At 44.5% G+C, this 14,825-nt stretch overlaps 1 protein-coding gene across 5 annotated transcripts in view; it reads right to left on the reverse strand.

Moving 5' to 3' along the window:
- cdc14ab (cell division cycle 14Ab) overlaps positions 1-10,650 on the reverse strand; it is a 171,821-nt gene extending 161,171 nt beyond the window's left edge. For all 5 annotated transcript variants that reach the window (XM_078561671.1, XM_078561673.1, XM_078561670.1 and 2 more), the window contains exon 1: positions 10,423-10,650. In XM_078561671.1, coding sequence (XP_078417797.1) covers positions 10,423-10,522 — 100 coding nt within the window. In that variant the 5' untranslated portion in view covers positions 10,523-10,650. The remainder of the gene's footprint in view (positions 1-10,422) is intronic.
- Between the last annotated feature and the right edge of the window lie 4,175 nt (positions 10,651-14,825).

The following is a 14,825-nucleotide window of genomic DNA, read 5'->3' on the forward strand; positions in this document are numbered from 1 at the left end:
CTGACCATAGCAGTTGAGCAGTTGGTTTGGAGATTCTTGATTCTGCAGGTTAGCTGAAAGGAGTTTTCCTGTTTCCTTTTCAGCTGTGGCTTTGCTGACTTGTGACTGGCTTCCAGCAATCGGAGAGAGAGAGGACTTTTTTACCTGCAAGCGCAGGAATGTCCAATTGATGTTCTTCAGCTGTGACCTTCACAGTGCAAACACACCAGAGTAGAACACCAGACTAGCAAACAGATCTAAGGGGGCAGTTGGCTTTTTTAAACCCCTTTCCTTGTATATTCCTGGAAGGGAACAAACAACCATGTCTTTCGCCCAGATCTGTTTGCTTTTTTTATTATTCATACGCGGGATGTGGGCTTCATTGACTGGGCCAGCATTTATTGCCCATCCCTTGTTGCCCTTGAGAAGGTGGTGGTGAGCTGCCTTCTTGAACCGCTGCAGTCCATGTGGTGTAGGTACACCCACAGCACTGTTAGGAAGGGAGTTCCAGGATTTTGACCCAGCGACAGTGAAGGAATAGCGATATATTTCCAAGTCAGGATAGTGAGTGACTTGGAGGGGAACTTCCAGGTGGTGGTGTTCCTATGTATCTGCTGCCCTTGTCCTTCTAGATGGTAGTGGTCATGGGTTTGGAAGATGCTGTCTAAGGAGCCTTGGTGAATTCCTGATGTGCAGGCTACTGTGCGTCGGTGGTGGAGGGAGTGAGTGTTTGTGGATGTGGTGACAATCAAGTGGGCTGCTTTGTTCTGGATGGTGTCAAGCTTCTTGAGTCTTGTGGGAGCTGCACAACTTAACTCAGTTCATGATCACAGTCTGGGATATAACTCAACAGGAGGTGGTTTCGGCTGAGACAGTAATCATTTTCCATTATCTCCACAACCACAGGAGATCACAGTTCAGATAAAAGCAAAATACTGCGGATGCTGGAAATCTGAAACAAAAACAAAAATAGCTGGAAAAACTCAGCAGGTCTGACAGCATCTGCAGAGAGGACCACAGTTGACGTTTCAAGTCCATATGACTCTTCATCAGAACAGATTTCAGTTTGCTTGTACCTTTTCCTTTGAAGTGCCTTTGTCTGAAGTAGGATGTGTCACACCATATAGATACGACGTTCTGTTCTCTCTAGTTGGTCAAGTAATCCACATTGGAATTTTCCAACAAGTGGTTATCTTACAGTGTCAGCCAGCTTTTTACTTGTAGGTCCTTTTTTAAAAAAATACGTCTTACTTAAAAATTCAATAAGTAATTCGGGGATAGGATCCTTAGACACGGCACTTCCCCACATGATGAATGATTCATTCTCATTTCATTACAAAAGGTGAAATAAATTAAATATAAAACAACAGGCACACTCACAAGCACATTGATTCTTCTAGTCTTGGTCAATATTATCTTTTCCATTCTAACCGTGTCTCGTTAAGTTCTGGGTAGGGTGTCTGCAATCACATTTGATTTCCCGGCAATGTGGGTGAGTTTTGGGTGTTACGGTTGGAGGAGCAAACTCCAACGGAATAACACGGCAATGTATCTTAAGTTTTTCCACAAAAGTAAGCGGGTTGTGGTCAGTATAGACTGTGGTCTCTCTGTATCCATTCTGGAAATATATACCAAAGTGTTTGAGAGCCAGTAACAAACCGAGGGTTTCCTTCTCCACTGTGGGGTATCGCTTCTGATACTTGTTTAGTTTTTAGGAGAAGTACCCAATTGGTCTCTCTATCCCTGGTTTGTCTTCCTGGAAGAGGACGGTTCATACCCCGATGTCACTCGCATCGATGGCTACCTTAAATGTTTGGTTCAAGTTGGGAGCTGCAAGCTCAGGCTCGGCTATTAAAGTGGCCATCAGCCTTTCGAAAGCTGTCTGGCATTTCTCAGTCCATACTGCCTTTGCTTTTTTCTGTACTGATCTGTCAGCGGGCTGGCTACTGTGCTGAAGTTTGGGATAAACTTGCAAAAGAACCCACACATACCCAAGAACCTCATCAGCTGAATCTTCCAGTTGGCGTGGGGGGGGCAGGCCCAACACGTTGAGGCGTAAAATGACGCGCAATGACGTCGGGTGTGCTTCCCAATGTCATCTCGATATTTTGTTTGGCGGGCATGCGTTGGAGTCGGCTGCGTGCCCGCCGAAATATCAACGGCCTATTAAGGCCATTAAGAACGCAATTAAACTAGTTAAGAACGCTGCCCGTCCAACCTTAAGGTTTGGCGGGCAGCCGAAAAGCCCAAGTGGCCTTTAATTTTTTCAGGAAGCCTCATGAGGGTGAGGTTTCCTGCAGTTTTTGTAAAATCACTAAAATAATTTCCCCAGCTTTACAAACATGTCCCAACTCGTGACATTGTCACATGAGGGGACATGTTTAAATAAATTTTAGCATCATTTATTAGTTTTTTATTGTCTATTCAATCTCCCTGAGGCAGCTCCGTGCCTCAGGGAGATTGCTGTGCTCTTTCACGGACATGTGCGTAAGAGCGCAGGCCCTGACTCCCCCCCTCCCCCCATCCGCACAGGTAGTGCTGAGCGCTACTGGCTTAACTGGCCCACCTCTTTAAAATGACAGCACATAGTTGATCGCGGGCGGCGATTGGCTCCTCGCCCGCCCCCGCATGCTCCCACCCAGCCCACCCACCATAGGAAAAATTCTCCCCCATGATTTCCCATTTTGTTGTGGGAATGGGGAACTGTGCTACTGCTTGTACCTTTGCAGCCCTGGGCAGTACTTGTCCTTGACTCAATACTTGTCCTAAATAGGTCTCTTGAGCCTTAGCGAACTCGCACTTTGCAAGATTGACCACTAGGTCAGCTGACTGTACTTTCTGGATGGGGGCTTCCAGTTGCTCTAAGTGAGTTTCCCAGGTATCACTGTACACTAGGAGGTCGTCTAGGTACATTACGCAATTGGATAAGCCCATCACCAACTGGTTCATCAGCCTTTGAAAAGTTGGGGCATTTAGGAGTCCAAATGGCATGATCGACACTGATGTAACCCATCCAGAGTTAGGAAGGCGAAGATTTCCTTCGCGTGGGCAGTCAAGGGAACCTGGCAATATCCCTTGAGTAAATCTATCTTTGTAATGTGGGCTGCTTTACCTACTCTACCTGTGCAGTCTTCCAGCCGGGGTATCAGGTAGGAGACAGCTCTGGTCGCTGCATTAACTTTTCCGAATTCCTGTGGAGCCGTCTGGCTTGGGCACGAGCATGAGCACAACTGGGGATGTCCAGTAACTGCTGCTAGGCTCTATTAGTTGGTGCTCCAGGGTATAGTTAATCTCCTCCTGAACCTGGGCCAGCTTTTCTGGGCCTAGACGATAGGGATGTTGCCTTATGGGAGGGGCCTTGCCCACATCCACATCATGTAGAGCTAAAGTGGTGCAGTCTGGCTTGTCCCTGCATAAGCCTTTAAATTTAGTGAGCGGCCTCATCAAGTCTGCTCGGTGTTCTGCACTGAGGTGGGTGAGTAGGGAGTCTAAGTTCGCTAGTATCTCTGTGTTGGTTAGCCAGGTAGTGAGGTTCAATGGCCTCACCCACATCTCCAATTCATCTCCACTGCTACCTTCATCCTCTAGGTCGGTGGCAATGGGACAGACTGTTACCTGCTTGTCCCCCCTCCAATGTGATATTGCTTTATCATGTTGACATGGCACACCCTTTGCTTATTCCCCTGATCCGGGGTCTCAATTAGTTTACTTCCCCAAGCTTCTTTGCTACTCTGTATGGGCCACTATACCGGGCTTTTAAGGGTTCACCTGGTATTGGTAGGAGCACTAATCCATAGTCTCCTGGCTGAAATGTTCAGGCCCTGGCATGTTTGTCTGCCTGTTTTTTCATAGCTGTCTGGGAAATTTTCAAGTGTTCTCGGGCCACATCACAGGCTCTCGTGAGTTAGTCCTGGAACACTGTTACGTAGTCTAACATGGAGGCTTTCTCCTTCTGTTCTAAAAACCTCTCCTTGATTAGTTTCAGAGGCCCTCGCACTTGGTGCCTGTAAACTAATTAAAACAGAATAAAACCAGTGGGCTCATTGGGTGAGCCCCTGGTTGCGAACAGAATAAAGCCTAATCCCTTATCCCAGTCATAGGGGTACTCGTGGCAGTATGCCCTGATTATTATTTTTAGGGTCTAGTGGTACCGTTCCAGCGCCCTCTGCAACTGCGGGTGATACACTGAAGACTTCAACTGGGTCATGTCCAGATTACCCATGACTTCCTGGAATACTTTGGACATGAAATTTGAGCCCTGATCCGACTGGATCTCAGTGGGAAGGCCATACCTGGTAAAGAATCGGATCAATTCCCCCACCACTGTTTTGGCAGGTATGGTTCTCAGGGGAACAGCCTCTGGGAAATGGGTAGCCACGTCCATGATGGTAAGGATATACTGGTGGCCCCCTTTTGTTTTGGGCAGTGGCCCCCCATGGTGCACTAACACCTTGCTGAATGGTTCCCCAAAAACAGACACAGGAATCATAAGTTCAGGTCTTATTACGGGTGGGGGGGGTTTTCCCACAACCTGGCAGGTGTGGCAGGTTCTGCAAAACCTTCCTACATCCCTGTGGAGGTGTGGTCAGTAAAAATGCTGGCTGATGCGGGCTTGGGTTTTGCGTATACTGACACACCCAGCCATCCGAATTTTGTGAGCTGTCTGCAATATTTCCCTATGGTATCTCGACCGCACCACTACCTGGTGGATCACTGTCCACTCCTCAGTTGCAGGTCTGTGAGGAGGTCTCCATTTCCTCATCAGCACCTTATTTTTAATGGAGCAGCATTCAGGGACTGCTTCTCAGCTTCAGTGTGGACAGTCTGAGGTAATATTTTTAACAGTGGGTCAGCTTGCTGGGCCGCTACCAAAGAAGCTCTATTTATTACCTCCTTAGGGACTTCTAGACTCCTGAAAAAAGTTTCAGACAGCCAGACCAGATGGTTGTCTGTTTGCAGTGCTGCTTCAGCCTCCACTGACAGAACTTGTCTGGCCATAGACCGTGTTATCACACAGTCAGAGAAAAACCCAGGCACTTTCTCCTGCAACTGTTCTGTCTCCCTGACCTGCACTGGGCTTCTCTGAGACCACTGGGGATGCTATTACCTTTGATCCCGCCAGGTCATTACTGAGGGACAGGTCGACCCCGTCCACAGGCAAACTAAGGACGGCTCCCACGGTTACTGGTCCTGACACAAGGCCGCACTCCAGGTGCACCCGGTATAAGGGGATGGGCATGAATCCTCCTTCAATCCCCTTAACCAACACCTTGGCACTTACTGCGCTCTCTGGTAGGAAGGTCATGCCTTTTCCCAGCAGTGGAGTTTGGCTGGCACATGTGTCCCTCAGTACTATTACAGGCTTATTTGCTTCACCCTGGGGAAATGTGGCTGCCCTTCCTTCAGATACAAAAACCCTTGAAACTCTCAGGGATTTTTATAAGTTCATCCGCACTCTCAAGAGTGCCTCTACAGAGATTCGCAGCTGCAGTCATAGCCATAGCCTGGTCTGGCATGCTCTCTGACTGACTCCCATTCTCTGTATGCGGGTATATGTATAAATCCCACTGGTTTTTCCTGTAACCTCCAGCAATTTTCCCAGAGGTCCCCAACCTTGCGGCAGTTAAAACACATGGGCTTCTTGGCCTCACTTTTCATCTCAGCGCCACCCTTTCTGTCCTGAGGAGGGCCCCCAGCATTTCCCTCTCTCCCATGGGGGCTCAGTTTCCTATCACTCTCTCCACCCCTATCCTTTCCAGTTGGTTGGGGTGACTAAGGGAGGGTCTCTTCTGGAACAAGGGTTTGTGGATCAGCTCATAATCATCAGCCAGTGTGGCTGCTTGACTGGCCCTTGTTACCCTCTGTTCCTCTAGGTGTGTTCTTATTGGGAAGAGTATGGAATTTTTAACCTCTTCAAGGAGAATTATTTCATGGAGGATTTCGTAAGTGGCTTCACTCACTGGTCAAAAGCAAGTTGCTTAAGCCTTTCAAATTCCAGGTACATCTGGTCAGGCCGTTTCCTGAGGGGACGGAATTTCTCATGGTACACCTCTGTCGCTAACTGATATGCACTCAAAATAGCCCTTTTTGCTGCTTCATAGTCAGTGGCACTTTCCTCAGGCAAGAGGGAGTAAACCTCATGAGCTTTACCTGAAAGTTTACTTTGCAGTAATAAGGACCAATATTGGACTGGCCACTTTAACTGGTGTGCTGACCACCTGAAAGAGATAAAGAAGGCTTCCATCTCTTCTTCAACAAACTTAGGGATTAAATGAGGAAACCAGATTGCCTCAGCCCTTAAGTCTGAGCTAGTGGTGTCTGCAAGGGACACAGTAGAATTCCTGCCCCTCAGCTTGAGCTGTTTAGTTTAAAATTCCTTTCTCTCTCTGTCCTGAAATTCTTTCTCATCTCTTTATGCCCTTTCCTGTCTTTCCCTTTCCCTTTCCTGAAATTCTAATTCCCGCTGCTCTAATTTTAATCTCTCTACCGCAAACTCTATCCATTTCATCGTCCTCAATTTCCACCTGTAGGCCATTAGCCACCCCTTTTAAAATCTCGTGTTTTCTAGCTTTCAGGTGAACTTCCAATCCTAAGTGCCTCGCTAAATCTTTTAACAGTTTGTGGGATGGAACCTTTATATCCTCAAAAGTAACTTCCCCTAATACTCCTAGAAAAGTATTGGCATCAAATGTGGACATTTTTACACTTTAATACTGCAGACTCAAGAAAGCCTTTTTGCAGTTTTTAGAATTGGTTTTGCAGGAATAATTTACTTTCCCCACTCTAATTCATTTGTTTCATCTGTGGGAACAATTCTGGCACCAAACCCCCAATTTGTTATGACCGGTCCCCGGGCAAGGTTCCCCCAATTTGTTATGATGCCAGGTGAGGAGGGATGAACTGGCTCCCTTTCTTTATTCAATCCCCTCAGCTGGTTGCAACAAGGTTGATTTAAAAAGGATCCATTCCCTCGTGGATACCTTTTCTCAGTCCAAATGTATTTATGGTTTTTAAAAGAGCCAATTTAACCAGGCTGTTTTGAGTCAAAGAAAGAGTGAGTTTATTAGTTACTAAACACAAGAAAAAATAATAAAAATGCAACATACATACACACAGATTAGAAATGAGAAATTGAGACCAAAAATAAAAGTTAAAAAGATATGCAAAACAGTCCTTTGGCTTGTCCGTGAGGTGTAGATGGTGAAACATTGTGGCCGTTAAATTGGGGTGATTCCGGTTGCATTGACTTTGGCAGTTGAGCAGTTGGTTTGGAGATTCTTGGTTCTTTAGGTTAGCTGAAAGAAGTTTTCCTGTTTCCTTTTCAACTGTGGGTTTGCTGACTTGTGACTTGCTTCCAGCAATCAGAGAGAGAGAGAGAGAGGACTTTTTTTATCTGCAAGCACAGGGATGCCCAGTTGGTGTTTTTCAGCTGTGACCTTCACAGCCCACACATGCACAGTAGAATAGAACACCAGACTAGCACGCAGAACTAAGGTTGCAGTTGGCTTTTTTAAAACCCTTTCCTTGTGTATTCCTGGAAAGGAAAAAACAACCATGTCTTTCGTCCAGATCTGCTTTCTTTTTAACTCAGTTCATGTTCACAGTCTGGGATATAACTCAACAGGAGTGGTTTCGGCTGAGATGGTAATCATTTTCCATTATCTCCGCAACCACAGGAGATTACAGTTCAGTTTGCTTGTATCTTTTCCTTTGAAGTGCCTCTGTGTGAAGTAGGCCGTGTCACACCTTTTAGATACAACATTCTGTTCTTTCTGAACTAGTTGGTCAAGTAATCCACATAGGACTTTTCCAGCAAGTGGTTACCTTACAAGTAAAAAGCTGGCTTGAGACTGTATGTCCTTTTTCAAAAAACACATCTTACTTAAAAGTTCAATATGTCCATAAGTAATTTGGGGATAGGATCCATAGTCATGACGACTGAGAATGATGAGCAGTGATGGTTTACCTTTGTCACAGTCATATAGTATATTATTTGTGTCTTTGATAAGAGCATTTTTGGAGTGTGATGGGGCAGAAATCAGATTGAAGGGATTCAAATAGTTCTGTGAAAGGTAAGCATGCATCTGGAAGGTGACAACATGTTCAAGGACTTTGAACAGGATAGCGAGTTTGGAGATGGGGGTGGTGGTTTGCAACCACAGTGAGATCAAGGCCTTTTTTTTGAGGAGAAGGGTGCTGTCAACAGGTTTAAAGGAGAGAGGAACAACACCTGGAGAGAGAGACAGAACTGTTAACTGATGTTGCTAACTTGGGGACGAGGAAGGGAGGTTGGTTAGTTAGTGGTATAATGAGAACAGGGTCAAGGGAACAGGAGGTGGGTGTCATGGTGAAGGTGAACTTAGAAAGGCCATGAGGGGAGATAGGAGCAAAACTGGAGAAAGATGGAAATTTGAGTCTAGGACAGGGTAAAATGTTAGGAAAGTCTGGCCTGGTGGGCTAGGGCATGGAGAAAGGTGGCAGAGGCTGTTGACCAAATTGTGTCCATCCTCATGACAAAGAAGTTCATGAACTCCTTGCACTTATTGTTGGAGATGAGGTGGAGGGGTTAGGGCAGAGGGATTTAAGAAGACAATTTACAATAAAGAAAAGATGAAAGCAGGACGCAATAGTGTTTTATGTGGTCCAGTCAGATCTGGTGATGAATGGGTAAAGTAATTGTGTGCCATATCCATTCATGTCTGTGGTCCTTGGACTTAAGGAAGTGGATGTGAGGGCCGTTACAGGGAATGGTCAGGCTGAGAGAGAGTAATGGGTTTATTGGGGACTAGGCCATTAAGGGTGTAGGTGAGAGTGCGGTTCAGCAAATCAGAAGCTACAGAAATGTTGGGGCAAATGGAGGGCCAAAGGCTAGGCAGTTGGGATTTTCAAAGTGCAGTTGTAAGTAAATTGGGGGTATTTTTATTTCCAGGGGTGCAAATGGAGGTTGGGTTGGAATGCGGAAAGGGGATATAGGTGGAGAGCAATACAAGGAAGTGATTAGAGATGGCCTTATTTTTGATTGACACGATGAGAGTATTGAGACTACGTGGTCACGTCAAGGGGTGGCTATGAATATGGGCTGGGAGTTTACATGGGAGGGAGAGATTAAGAGACGATACTCAGAGGAGAGAGAGCATGATAAATTGAGATGAAGATTGAAAACGCAGAGGCTGAGGTAGGAAGGCAGTGATGCTATCACGGTGAGAATTTATTTTACATGGGTGGGCGGCAGAGAAGGAGGATTTAAAATGAAAAGGTGAGTGGGCAAGATGCCCAAAAGGAGGAGAAAGTACTATGTTATGTATCTGGGCTATGATAGATACAGTTAATAAAGTATTTTTATACATTTTGCTGTAATAAAGTTACAATATGAGCACCAACATGATTCAAACAGAGAAGCACCAACCGCTACAAGTAGTAATTTCACATCACCTGCGCTTGGCAAATCACTCCCATGTGGGCTAAATCCCGATTTTAAAAAAACAAGCTCTGGAAACGTTAACTCTGTTTCTCGCTCCGTAGAAGCTGCCAGACCTGAGTTTTTCCAGCATTTTTCTGTTTTTATTTCAGATTTCCAGCATCCGCGGTATTTTGCTTTTATGGGGAAAAAAACAAGCCCCTTGGTTTTCTCAAGCAGTTTTAAAAGCATTATCCACCATTGGTTTAAAATGTTAACTTAAACGGTGTAGGCACTCCCATCTGTACTCGATAAATATTTAGATGTTAACTTGGGACGGAGGACTTCCATTTGGAAGATGATATAAATAAGGTACCCGCCTGGCTTTTAATTTATTTAAATGACCTCATTCACACACCAATAGTAGCCTCAGCTTGTCATACCATGACAATAACACTGGTCTAGATACAGAATGATTAGTGTCGTCAATGGAAGGTTGCTGACGTCCTGTCTCTTATCATTTCATACAATTCCCGTAATACACTTCTCCCCGGCCCCCTCCCAGTTTGAAGGGGGGAAGTTCACAAGTCCCATCGCACGTACGATAAACAGATGTCAAGATTCTGCACGGTAAGTATCCATTGAAAGGTGTTGGGACATTAATGTCCTCGCAATTGTGTCATTTGTGCACCGTTTCATAACAGATACTTGGCGAATGAAGGGCTAATCTTTCACCCCGATTGTTACATGTTTAGAGTTATAGTTATCTGTAGTGACAACCTCGACCCCTACCCTTTTCAGATTGATTTATTCCTTAAACAAGTATTTACACGTATTTGGGTTCACATCTTGTGGATCCCTAGTAAACATAGCATTGGTATATTCGAATTTAACCTTACCCAAAAAATAGATACATATTTTGGTATTGTAATAAAAAAAAGCAAAACTTGCACAAATGTACATGTCCCCATTGAATGGATTTCAAACTTCCATTACACATCCAAGTGGGCAAAGCCTTCCCCCCCCCCAGCGCCTCAGTGACCTACCCCCAATATCAACAAACCACACACGGTCTGTCGCGGATCGATTGCACTGGTCGTGACTCCACATATCAGGACGGTTCTTCCAATTGGAAGGGCTTGACATCCCTTCGCAGGCTGTCGGGCTTCGGTATGGGAGAAGTCAAGTGAACATGCTGCTTTGGATTCCGGTAGGAGAGAGGGGACAGGTTTGGGTAGCTGGCAGCTTGCAGTTGGCGTGAGTTTCAGTACTAGCTGGGGGCTTTGTGACGTCTCCACGACTATGACCACGTACCTTGAAACTAACAAATGAGTAGCCACTGACCGGTCCCCACCCCCCAGCCCCCGCCCCCGCGCCCGCGGGCTTGTGAATACAGCAGGGCAGGGCCATTCACCCCCTGACACAATGGCATTCCACCACTTCTTTGCTGTGGCGAATTAAACGACTGCATTCTAAAAGAAAACACTGAAGTAAGGAGCTTAAAGGCTTGGGTAAAATAAAAAGTTTTTTTTTAAAGATACGGGTAGAAAAGAGGAATCAGTCACAACTAAGTGCGGCTTCATAACAAATAAACAGGTCATCCAGTCCCTGAAATCCAAGCTCACTGCAAATGATACTCGTCGGAACATCGGTACAGTGTCTAATGTTCCTTCACACCAATTAAAAGAGGCACAGCATGACATATCTATAAATAGACTCGATCATCAATAACTTATCCTGTACTAGTCTTTGTGCAAGAGAGACAAATAAATGATATAGATCAATCATATATAAGTGGCTGCAAACAACGAGCACCTTAAAGTAATAGTTTGAGAAGCAGCACAAGTGAAGTTGTCAAAAGTAGCGTTGCAATTATGTTACTAGACTAGCAATAGAGAGATCTGCCTAATGATCCAGAGGCAAGAGTTTATGGCAGCTGGGGAATTTAAATTCATTTATTGAGTTAAAAGTTGGTGACCATGAAACTACTGGATTGTTGTTTTTAAAAAATCTGGTTCACTAATGTCCTTTCGGGAAGAACATTTGCTGTCCTGACTGGGCCAGGCCTAAGTGTGATTTCACACCCACAGGAATGTGGTGGTTGACTCTGAAATGGCCTAGCAAGCCACTCTGACCACTACAAAATGTAATATTAATATAATAAAACAAGATGGATCAATGCAGGCACTGGACACAACAAAGGTACTTCGAGCTATGGCAGCCTTGCAAAATTCTCCTGGATCTGCGCTAATAGTGGGAGAGCTGTCCCACAGACTAGTCCAGCAACAACCTAACAGTCATATGCCCAGAAATGTACCTTTCAGCCAATGTCCCAGACTCCTCCACCACCATCCCAGGGTCTTTTCACCAGGCATTGTGGCACAGCAGTATATAGTTGGGAAGGAGTGGCCCTAGAAGTCCTCAACATTGACCCTAGACCCCATGAAGTCTCATGGTCAATTTTTTTTGTTGGGTGCAGCCAATTCGTTTAAGTGGGCGACAGCTTTAAATTTCTTTGTGCAGCTGCACACATGCATTAACTTAAAGGGACCAACTTGTGCATCGTCTGAGCAGGAGCTTTTGGGTTTCTGAGAGGTTGCATAGCTTAGAGGGAACATTACTCATGACATCAGGTCAAACATAGGCAAAGAAACCTGCTGATTACCATCTACCACCTCCCCTCAGATACTAAATCAGTATTGTAATAGTACCCTCTAGTGGCCATTTGTGTATATATGTATATAAACCAAAACTGGAATAAATCAGTTCAGTTGGGTACTAGAACTCCATGTGCATGCACCAGTGTTTTTGTCCTGCCAAAGTATCACAGTCTGGCAACAGTTAACATGATTCCTGAATCACTGGATCTTGAAAAATTTAGTCAACATCAGCTGGAGAAATCACACAGAATTACCAGGTTATGGAGGAGAGAAAATGCCCATAATTTGAACTGTGTCAGTTCCAGTCACATACAATGAGCAATGTCCAAAATTGCCCATCATTGTGGTGAAGGGTGAAAACCAGCTTTATGAGGAACAAACTGGTTAGCAGCAGTTAAATTGGAATGAGCTTTTTGTGTAAAAGCAAAATACACAACACAAGACAACGTGATCGATAAGTGACTGATGCACCCAAATTGACCTCATGTTTACCAGAGCTCCGCTACTTGGACCACAATACTTTATGAATTTCCACTAGACATCCTTGTGCTTTGGATTGTATGGATCTCAACCGACCGGTCATTGACCTGCTGTTCAACAACCATATGCAGTGACTGCTCTTTCCTCCAGCCAGCGTTTTCTCTATTTACCTTCATCCGACATTCTGATGAGTACTGCAAACTGATTCAAGGATACAAGGCTAATTTACAGGTTCAAAGGAACACAAGACTAGTTTATTGCAGGCCTTGTCCAGTACCCAATGCTCTAAGGGAGAAAGTAGAGCAAGAACTGAAAAGGCTTGAGACTAGGGCAGAACGGAGTAATTGGGCTACTCCCCTAGTGGTAGTACCAAAGTCATATGATTATGTGGTGATTATAAGGTAACTGTAAATCAAGTACTAGAATGTAATCCACTCAACACTTTGCCAAACTTGGAGGATCTGTTCACAATGTTGTCAGGAAATCAGATTTTTTCAAAGTTATATCTGACAAATGCCTACCTGCAACTTGAGTTAGACAATGAGTCTAAGTCATTTTTTTCTTCATTCCTTCATGGGATGTGGGTGTTGCTGGGAAGGTCAGCATTTGTTGCCCACCCCTAAATGCTCTTTAACTGAATGGCTTCCTCGGCCATTTCAGGGGGCAGTTAAGGGTCAACCGCATTGCTGCCAGTCTGGAGTCACATGTAGACCAGACCAGGTAAGGATGGCAGATGGGTTTTCATGACAATTGACGATAGTTTCATGATCACCATTACTGAGGCTATCTTTCAATCCCAGATTTTATTAACTGAATTTAAATTCCACCAGCTGCCATGGTGGGATTTGAACACATCAGCCTGGGCCTCTGGATTACTAGTCCAGTGACATTACCATTGTGTCACCGTCTCCCCTAATATTTGACTTTTAATACACACATGGGTCTTTTTCAGTTTCATAGGCTGCCATTTGGTTTTTCTTCAGCTCCCAGAATTTTCCAAGGGGTGATTAACCAAATTTTGCAAAGAATTCAGTAAGTACTTAATCATTTAGATGATATAGTTATTTCTGCTCCAAACAGGCAGACCTATGACGACAGACTGAAAAAGGTACTCCAACATTTGAAAAGTATGGAGTTCGGGCAAAGGCAGACTAGTGTAAAATGTTTCAAATCTCTATAGAGTATTTGGGTCACGGGGTGGACAAAGGTGGGTTACACCCTACCAAGAATAAGGTTCAAGCAATAAGAAATGCACCTCACCCTCAGAATATTGCTTGAGATCAGATCTTTTTTGGGCCTAATCTGGTAAATTCGTATGAAATTTGGCAACCATATTGCATCCACTGAATTAATCCTTCAGGAAAGATGTTCCGTGAAATTGAACAAAAGAGTGTGACAAAGCATTCAAGCTCTGTAAAAGTCAGTTGGTAGATAGAACAATGCTTGTACATTACAATGTGTCCAAAAAGATTAAGCTAGCATGTGATGCCTCGCGATACAGAGTAGGTGCTGTGATCTCTCAGATGTTGGATGATGGTGAGGAGAGATCGGTTGCATTTGCTTCATGCACTTTCAGTGCCAGTGAGTGAAATTCTCAGATAGAACATGAAGCATTGTCTTTGATATATGGAGTAAGAATATTTCATAAATACTCGTATGATCATAGTTTCACAATCAAAATCCACTAACAGCTATTTTGAATCCAAAGTCTTTAGCAGCCACTTCAGCTGCAACCTGAATGCAGAGAAGGGCATTGATTTTGTCTGTTTATTGGTATGACATTAAGCACAGACAATCAGAAGATCATTGTAATGCCGACGCAATGTTCAGATTACCATCCCCCGATTATCATCCCCCTCAGAGGTAGAGCCCAATAGGGAAGATGTACTTTTCTTTTCACATGTAGATGAATTGCCAGTTACAGCCAATGACATTGGGAGAACAACTCAGAAGCTCTTGTATTGGCAAGGGTATATGATTATGTCGCAAATGGGTGGCCAACACAGATACTGGATTTAGAAATCAGGCCATTTTTTATGGGTAAGAGTTGATAAAGATTGTGTTATGTGGGGAGCCAGAATGAAAATTCCTAAAAAGGTACAGATTGTAGTTGCTATATGATCTATATGATCAACACTTAGGGATGAGTTTGACAAAGAGTCTAATAAGTAGCTATCGTTGGTGGCTAGGGTTAGATAAGGATACAGAAGACACAGTGAAACAGTATAGAGCAGTAAAGGTTTGTGTTCCAGAACTAGCAATGTCCTTAGCCAAGCTGTCGCAGTACACTACAACATTGCTAAAAGGTT

This window comes from Cetorhinus maximus, chromosome 17 (assembly GCF_964194155.1).
Source record: "Cetorhinus maximus chromosome 17, sCetMax3.hap1.1, whole genome shotgun sequence".
NCBI classification, from domain to species: Eukaryota; Metazoa; Chordata; class Chondrichthyes; order Lamniformes; family Cetorhinidae; genus Cetorhinus; species Cetorhinus maximus.